General features: G+C 39.2%; 1 protein-coding gene across 1 annotated transcript; it reads left to right on the top strand.

Moving 5' to 3' along the window:
* The first annotated feature begins 533 nt into the window (after nt 1-533).
* DNAJC25 (DnaJ heat shock protein family (Hsp40) member C25) lies at nt 534-8,208 on the top strand. Its single transcript, XM_015819212.2, has 4 exons — nt 534-542; nt 4,649-4,801; nt 6,007-6,477; nt 7,940-8,208. Exons 1-4 carry the CDS (start codon nt 534-536, stop codon nt 8,060-8,062), a joined length of 756 nt encoding a protein of 251 aa, XP_015674698.1. The 3' UTR covers nt 8,063-8,208.
* The last annotated feature ends 1,368 nt before the right edge of the window (nt 8,209-9,576 follow it).

The following is a 9,576-nucleotide window of genomic DNA, read 5'->3' as shown; positions in this document are numbered from 1 at the left end:
GGCGCTTGCCGGCCCCCTTCGCTTTTGTCCACGTCCAACTGTTCTAGTCCCGCCCTAGGCTCGCGCTACCGCCGGGAGAAGGCGAGGTGGCTGGGGCTTTGCCGCCTTTGCAACCGAGGCCCAACGGGCGAAGCCTCCTTGGGAGCGGCTATGGCGGCGGCGGCGGCGCGAGTGCCGAGGAAGTCCGGGGCCCGGTTTCGGTGGCGGGCGGGGCACTGGCCGCTGTTGGTGTGGGCTCTCCAGTGCCTCTGGCTGCGGCCGGCGGAGGCCCTGGTGGAGGGCTTGTATTGCGGGAAGCTGGTGTGCTACGACGTGCTCGGGGTCAGGCGCGATGCCAGCAAGGGTGAGATCGCCCGCGCCTACCGGCAGCTGGCATTGCGCTACCATCCGGACCGGCAGCGGGAACCCAGGCGGGATGGCAAAGGAGCCGAGACCGCCCAGGAGAAATTCCTGCTGATCGCCACCGCCTACGAGACCCTCAAGGTGAGAGAGCGGGGCCGGGACCGCCCCCTCCCTCCTCCCGGCCTGGGCAGATGCCTCCGGTAAGACACGCATCCTCCTCCCCTTGTATGAACACGCGCCTCCTCCTCCTCCTCCTCCTCCCCCCGCCGGTCGCCTTGAGAGAGGATGGAGCAGCTGCGGGGGACGGGAATGGCTGACGCCAGAAGGACTCGGAACCAGATGGCCTTGTTTGGTTGGGCCCTGGAGTATTTCCCATGTAGATGATGATTAATTGCAGATCCTTTGGTCCCTAAGCTCTGTGCTTGCACGGGCTTGGCTGGGGATGATGCAAAGTGTAGTGCCGTGCCTTCTGGAAAGATTGCCAGGGCTAGACGTAACCACAGGTGTCAAATCTAGGAAAGGTTACTTGAAGTCAAAAAAGAAAAGAAAGGAGCTCTGCTGCATCGCCTGACAAGTCCTCCTAACCTAATCTAAGCCAGGGCTTCTCAACCTTTTCACCCATTGCACCACTTTTAGGATATGGCAACATCCGAGTATTACCAGTCGCCTAGCAAGGTGTCAAAAACTTGATGATCAAAAAAAAAAAAAAGGAAAAAAGTGATATACAGGTAGTCCTCGACTTACAACAGTTCGCTTAGTGACTGTTCAAAGTTACAATGGCACTGAAAAAAGTGCCCCGCAAGTCACAGCCAAGCAAGACACCTGCCTGCCCACCCGGTGATGCTCTTCCTCCTGTCCGAGGTTTTCATTGTTGTGAGCATTTCTCTTGAGGATTGGCAGCGGGGGTGGGGTGGGGGGGTGTTTGGTTTTTATTCCCCCCGTCTGCTGGGTGGTTGCAGCAGGTTTTGGTCACTTCACATGACCCTGGGACACTGTGACCGTCATAAATATGAATCAGTTGCCAAGCATCTGAATGTAAATCACAAGAGCCTGGAGATGCTGCAACATTCCAGCTGATCGGCGCTTCTTCTGGGCTCAGCAGGTGCTAGGATCAGCGCCAAGCTCCAGCTGGAGCCTGGCGCTGATCCTGGCGCTTCCGCTGAGCCCTGACAGCCCTGCAGCTCCAGCCATCTCTCGCTCAGGCTTGTGCGGTGCTGCCACCGGTTCAGCTCATTCCCCTCCCCCACTACCACTTTTCTAGGATGGTCGTGTACCACCTGCCAAGTGCCAATGTACCACAGGTGGTACCCGTACCACTGGTTGAAAAGCCCTGATCTAAGCAGTCTTGTTTCCCCATATTAGTCAGCTAGAATAATCAAGAAACCTGTCCCACTTTTGCTTAGAAGGGCTTCTTCAGGAAAGCTGCTATTGAAAGACATCGGCTTTGGCAATGAAGTGGAACCTCCCTGCGTTAGAAGCAGTATACAGATAGTCCTCGACTTAACGGCCACAATTGGGCCCCAAGTTTACGTTGCTACGGGAGAAATTTATTAACTGGGTTTTGCCCCCAATTTTATGACTTTTTCTTGCCACATTTGTTAAGTGAATCACCACGGTTCTTAAAAATTAGTAACCTGGTTAAGTGAATCTGGTTTCCCCGTTGACTTTGCTGGTCAGAAAGTCGCAAAAGGGGATCGCATGACTCCGGGACACTGCAACCGTCATAAATGTGAGTCAGCTGTCAAGCGTCCGAATGTAAATCATGTAACCATGGGGATGCTGCAACAGTCATAAGTGTGAAAAATAGTCGTGTCACTTTTTTCAGTGCTGTTATTAACTTTGAAAGGTCACTAAATGAACCATTGTAAGTCGAGGACTACCTGTGTTTGGATGCCAGCTTTTAGGGACAACAAGCAAGGACGATCGATTCTTTTATACTACTAGGCTTCAAGGACTGTTTGTCTAGCAGGTGTAACAAATAGCATCTGGGCTAGACAAATCTTTGGAAGAAAACCGCAGGTTTTTTAGGACATGAAACAGGAGGAGACCTACAGAAAACTTTTTAAATTAAAAAATTTAAATTAAATTCCCCTTAAGGCTTTTCTATGTTCTGAATATTTGAAATGTCAGCTTTAGGGTTTGAAATAATCCATCACGTTATGCAGGTGTTTAAAGTGTCCCATGTACTTTAGTAATCTCTACACCTCTGATGTAAGGTTATGTCTTGTCTTTATCTTCAAACTTCAAAAGAAGCAGAAGTTCAAAGAAAAAGGCTTTGAGACAGACTGTTGATTTGAAGTGAATGTTTCCTAACAATGAAGAACAATTGTCATAAAGTGGAGATGTCCTAAGAAAGAGACATTGTATAATCACACCATTGCTACATCAGCTTTTTCAGAAGATGTACTGGTGTAAACATGCAATTTAGGTATAAAAGTGATCATGTTCTCTAAACTTTATGCAGCAAGAGATTCATGACTTTAAAAAAGTGCAGGGTATCACACTTGGCAATATGTCAGTCATGGATGAGTATAAAGTAGCTCTTTAGGTTGCACCAGGAAGTGTATAGAGTGACAGAATACAGGTAGTCAATAGCATCGTTAATTACCAATAATTTGAATTAGCATATTAAACAAGATGAAAACCAGCCCTGAGATGAACATAATAAAGTCCTTTGAACTTGAGACAATTTGAAAACAATGAGTCACGGCTATTATGTTTACAGGTCTCCAAAAGCCAAGTTGAGAATCTTCTAACTTTTATCATATATTAAAAGGTGCCTGCTAGATAGACTGAAATCCAAATAAAACTATGAATTTTACTTTCCTTCTCCAATTTTAATTATACTGTGTGTTTTTAGACCATCAGATTTATAATTTTCTCCATTCAAAATGTTTTATGAGGATTGAGAATGTTTTAAGAAAACTTTCAGCCGTGGTAGATCATTGGAAACCAGTCCATGGAGGACTTCAAGTAGCAAAGAACCTTTTGAATTATTAAATATAGGCAATGTTTGACTTTGAGGACTATAAAAATACAGTAGTTGTCATACATATATTAAAGACATTTTATTTAGGAATTAATGCTAGCAGAAATATTCCTGTTTCCTCTTTTAAGATGGATTCAACACTGGGTGGGTCATAGCTTCATCGTGGAATTTTTCCAGTCCTATTTATGTGTGGCATGACAAAAAGCAAGCCCCATATTCAACATCTTCCATCTTCAATAGACATTTTTTTTTAAAAAAAGAAATGAGTGAAGAGTAACTGCCAATCATATTTTGGAAAGTAACCAAAATGGTGGTAGTTTGATCTATATAAACCAATTTTCTATCCTGCTGACACCCCTTATCTCTGCACATTATATCTCTTCTACAGTATCTCTGAAACAGGAGATATTTTTCCACTTTCATGGCTATAAAAATCTGGATGACTAGTAGATGACTGTGAAATTTTAGTGTTTGGTGTATTTCTTTGCTGTGTTCTTGAGATTTGCTGAAAGCAATTTTACTTTGCTTTCAGTTTTTAGCAAGCATCTTCTCTGTTTCATTTATTCTTGAACATAAGGGTATATACTGTATATCTTGTTTAGTTGTTAGGTGCACGAGTGCAGAAGTTTCACTTCTTTCAAAAACAGGCCTCTTTGGTATGTGAAGGTTGGGATAAATCCTTTTCATCTGCATCAGGATGAGAAATAAGAGTATATCAGATCTTCATCCAAATAACTGCAATGGAAATCTTAGGAAACTGTTAGCAGAGGCTCTATAATTTCTCTATTCTTTCAGTATGTTGAATATTTTGAGAAGTAGGGCATACACTCACTAAGTTCAGTAGGGACAAAAAAACAGTAACATGCTGTTGTCTAATCTAATCAATATAAGTGACGTGTGAAAAAATTGAAGAGGATTTCTGAGTTGTGTGAGTGCAGTTTCTAAAGCCTTCAAAGCAAGTGAATTCAATGAAGCGCAATGCTTTCCTTTATTCTGAAAAATAAACATTTTATTTTAGAAAATAAAAATGATGGATGGTTCAGTCATGGAGTTATTGTGTTATTCTGAAAGTACATCATATTTTTTAATTGTGTTTGAAAGTAAATGTATTGCTTTGTTTAAATTCAGCTTTTAGTTGATTTATTGCATAAATAGAATTAATTTGTTTGACAGTTTAATTTCTAAATCAACAAAGCTAGATATAATTGGCATAAAATCCACATTCAAAAGCATTTATTTAAACTGACATACAACTTATTTTATTTCCTTCTGAAATGGAATATTTCCACATTAAAAAACTGCCAATTTCTTTTTCAGGATGAAGAAACTCGTAAGGATTATGATTATATGCTGGATCATCCTGAGGAGTATTACAGCCATTACTATCACTATTATTCTAGAAGATTGGCACCCAAGGTGGATGTCAGAATAGTGATTCTTGTCACAGTTTGTGCCATTTCTCTATTTCAGGTAAGTACTATATGCTTTTATCCTACTTGTTCCCGTATTCTCCTCTAGTTTGGACATACTGTAGTATTGGATCCAGAATTCCACTTGTATTGTAGGATGGAGGTGAGAAAAATTTCTTCTCTCTTTAACCCATTGTGTGGGGAGCCTACATGGGGAAAGAGGTAATTGATTACTCCCTTCATGTTGCAGCTCAGTAGGCAAGGTAAATATGCTAAGTGTTTTTCTTCCTTTATGTAAACAGTAAGCAATTAAACTTCTAAAGTTTTAAACATTGTTCTTGTGCAATTTTTTTTGGTTGGGAAACAGTGCATACAGGTAATTCTCGACATACAAGAGCTTGTTTAGTGACCATTCGAAATTAGAACGCCACTGAAAAAAATGACTTATGACTGTTTTTCACACTTACGACCATTGCAAGGATCCCCGTGATTACATGATCAAAATTCAGATGCTTGGCAACTGACTCATATTAATGATGGTTGCAGTGTTCTGGGGTCATGTGATCACTTTTTGCAACCTTCTGACAAGCAAAGTCAACGGGGAAGCCAAATTCACTTAACAACTGCATTGTTAACAACTGCAGTGATTCACTAACAACTGTGGCAAGAAAGGTCGTAAAATGGGGCAAAATTCACTTAACTGTTTCACTTAGCAACAGAAATTTTGGGTTCAATTGTGGTCCTAAGTTGAAGACTACCTGTAATTTGTTATGTACACTTGCCATACACTTGACACACACTTGCCACGTATTGGGAATTATATCATTTCTTAATATTGAATTTGTCTATCATGATTCATAAAGCCACATATCAATCTACATATTTCTTTGTTTTTTTGTCATGACATGATTATCCATAAAAGTTTGCATATAGTTAATCTTCACATAATGACGCAATCTCAGCCTGGTGAGGACTATCTGTACATGTTTGAATAAAAAGAGACTGATAAAACACAAACAGGTAGCACATGAAAATAATGCATTTTGGATTTCTTAAAAATTGCATGTCGTGACTCATACTTCTGAATACATAGGTGCAGAATTTCAGAAAAGATGAAATAAACAAGGTTGTACTAATGCAAGCAAAAAACAACACAATAAAGTGAATTTTATATTTAGACCAAATAGCATGGGAAAAAAATAAGGGTTAAAGTTTCTCTAAAGTTAAAATTGTATTTGAATTTGAACTTAACATTTCGTATTTTAGTTTTTCAGCTGGCGGACTAGCTACAATGAAGCTATCAACTACCTAGCAACTATGCCAAAATATCGTATACAAGCTACTGAAATTGCTAGGCAACAGGGTCTATTAAATAGAGCCAAAGAAAAGGGCAAAAGCAGACGAACCAAGGAAGAAATCCGCAAAGAAGAAGAAGAAATAATCAAAGATGTAATAAAAAACAAAATAGATATCAAGGGTGGCTACCAGAAACCCCGAATCTCTGACATTCTCTTGTTTCAAATTGTTTTAGCACCTTTTTATCTGTGCAAATACATAAGATGGTATTTTGGCTGGATTTATTCTTTCAATATCAAAAGGCAAGAGTATGGCGAAGAAGAGAAATTGTATATCATACGCAAATATATGAAAATGTCACAATCCCAATTTGACACTTTGGAAGATCATCAGAAAGAGTCCTTTCTTAAACGGCAGCTTTGGAAAAAAGAAAATTATGAGGTGAGTGATGGTGACACCAGAGAAGTAACACCCCCCCCCCCCAAATATTCTCAGCCTAGTGAGTAACTATAGAGATGGTTTTCACCATCTTTGAGCATTGATCTCATGCAGCAAATCCCAAGTAATTATCAATAGATTTATATGAGCCACAGGGTTGATGTTTTTTCATCCACAGTGCAATTATTATCTGGGTTTGACAGTTGAGGTGCAACAGATAGTCTCCTACTTTTCATTGGTTGGATTTTGTGAAACATACAACTTTCTCTTTAAATAATACACAATAAACGCATAGTCATTATAGTCTCATAAGCTACATTTTTGTTTGCTTCTATAATGTCAAGTTAATAGAATAGATTTCTAATTGAAATTATTTTTTTAAAAGCTGCTTGGTCTATTTACTGCTATTTACGATTTGTAAACACAAGATGGTCTTTCAGGAAGCAGAGTCAATTATCTAGTTCAAGAATAAAAAAAGGAGCAGCCCAGCAGTTGTATGTACAGGCAGTCCTCTTTAACGGCCACAGTTGGGACTGCAACTCAGTCATTAAACGAAGCCATTGCCACCATAAGAGAAATTGTGACAGTACTTACAATCTTACCTCAGCTTTTCTTTGCTTTACAAGTCTGTGAAGTTGTAAATGTGAGGACTGGTCCCGAAATTACTTTTTCATCATTGTCGTAACTTGAACAGTCACTAAACAAGACAGTCGCTTTACAAGGAGTACCTGTTGTCCATCAGAAACTGTTTCATGACCATCCCCCAAGTGAGTAGGTCGTGGCAAACAGGTTTGAAAGAGCAAAATGAATGCTTTAAAATACCAATATCATCCTTTACAAGTCCTGAATCCACTTCTGTGGGCCGCACCCAGATCACTGAGTGGCCCTCAACCTGGTGTGGTCCTCAGGCTTATTAAAACACTGATGAAAGCCATAGCCATGATATACTCCATCCCGTGAAGTGTAGTTTGACATATAAGTACACAATTGCTTGTGATTTGCTGAGATTTACTGGCAGAGCTGAATATTCATGGTTGTAATCAGTTATATTATTTGTTTGTATTACAGTTGAACAAAATTGAGGTTGAGAATCAGTTTAGCATAGTAAGGTTTTGCACTGGAGTGGCACTTGCCCATCAATTTTACCTGTTTTTGCTTAAAATACTAAGAAATAAATGCATGGAGATTTCCTGCAAATCGCTGAATGATCTGCCAGGAAATCATGATCTACTTTTTACCTATTCCTGCTTTAATCTATTTATTTTAATGTTCTTGCCTTATCTAGCTTTTTAGCTCTGGAACCAATTCATTTACACTTATGTAATTCACAATAATCTATATGAAATACCTAATAGATGGATGAGTCTGCATTTGAAAGTGATGTGTCTGCACTGAAATTTGCAATGAGTTTGTGTAAATATATATTGCAGACTGATGTGGGTTTCATTAAACCTTCCCTTTTTAGCTTTACAAACAAGAGCAAGAGGAGGAGCTGAAGAAAAAAATGGCAATGGATCCTCGGTGGAAAAGATACCGGCGATGGATGAGGAATGAAGGGCCTGGAAGACTGACGTTTATTGATGATTGACATGCGCAATCACAGAATTGACAGAATTATTCATATCTAAAATGTTCAGAGTTTAACTGCTTTGTTTCAGTGGTATCCTAAAACTCAGGAATTAATCAGGCAGAAAACTAGTAACATTTTATGATTTTATATATGTGTATACAAATAAAAGTAAATATGTTAATTATACATATATTTTTTTTCACTCTTGGTGTGCTATGGAATTAAAACTCTCTGAGGCAGATGCATTAATTCCTTTATACTGCTATTATAGTAGTAGTCCTCGACTTACAACCATTCGTTTAGGTATCTTTCAAAGTTACAACAGCAGTAAACAAGTGATTTATGATAGTTTTTCATATTTATGACCATTGCAGCATCCTCATGGTCACATGATTAAAATTCAGGCGCTTGGCAACTGCTTCCTACATATGATGGTTGTCCCAGGATCATGTGATCACCTTTTGTGACCTGAAAGCAAATTCAATGGCAAAGTCAGATTCACTTTCCAACTGTGTTACCAACTTAACAACCGCAGTGATTCACTTTATAGCTGCAGCAAGTAAGGTAAAATGGGGCAAAACTCATTTGACTGTCTCAGCACTGGAAATTTTGAGCTCAGTTGTGGTCGTAAATTGAGGACTACCATGTAGGTGTAATCTACAAATACTGAATTTAGGCAGTGAACAAATCTTGGAAAGTTTGTAACATGTCATGATACTTTTCTTCTCTGTAAACTTATTTTTACTTATTTAAAACATTTCTATAGCCACCTTCCTTAAGGTTGAGCTCTGGTTGGCTTAACAGTCAAAAAAGAAAACAATATATACAGCAATAAAAACACAAGAAAGAGTAAAAGCAAAAAAGAAAAAATCTGGTGCCACAGCTACACTTCTCAGATGTCACACACTTCACTCCCACGTTGACCTCACCCTATCCCAGCACTTGGAATAATCCTATTATGAAAGTCACCTTTCTTTATATATCGGAAAAATAATATTTTATAAAGATTGAAAGCAATGGCAGGTTGTTTGTTACATTGCCTGGGCTGGCAAAGAAAGATTTCCAGTAAGAGCAGGAATGGTACTTTTTGCAACCATCTGCTAAAATTCCAAAGCATTAGATGGTGAAACGTGTACAATTGCAATAGTCAGAATTATATCAACAAATTGTTTGGCTAAGACAAAATGTTAATGGAGTATGCCTTATATCTTCTATAGTCCTGAGATTTTTTTAAAATCTTAAGTGTACATAGTGCTCCGAAAAGTAGATTTCTACAGCTGAAAAAAACATTTAACTTTTAAACTGCATTAATAACTGGTGTGCAATTTGGCTGATGATAAACTACATCTACCTTATTTTTTGTTTAAATTCCAGTTCCTTTGGTTGAAATTACAAATATATCAATAAGTATTAAAATAAGAGCATTTGAATAAAGCAGATTATTAAGCCCTGGAATCCAAAATGCATTCGCTCTCATGTACAGAGCTTTTATATTTATTCATTAGGGAAAGCTCCATTGTGACTAGTGAGAT

Source organism: Protobothrops mucrosquamatus, unplaced genomic scaffold, assembly GCF_001527695.2.
Source record: "Protobothrops mucrosquamatus isolate PMUCROS unplaced genomic scaffold, P.Mucros_1.0 scaffold874, whole genome shotgun sequence".
NCBI lineage: Eukaryota > Metazoa > Chordata > Lepidosauria > Squamata > Viperidae > Protobothrops > Protobothrops mucrosquamatus.
The sequence above is the reverse complement of the archived record's forward strand: the minus strand, read 5'-3'. Positions and strand labels throughout refer to the sequence as shown.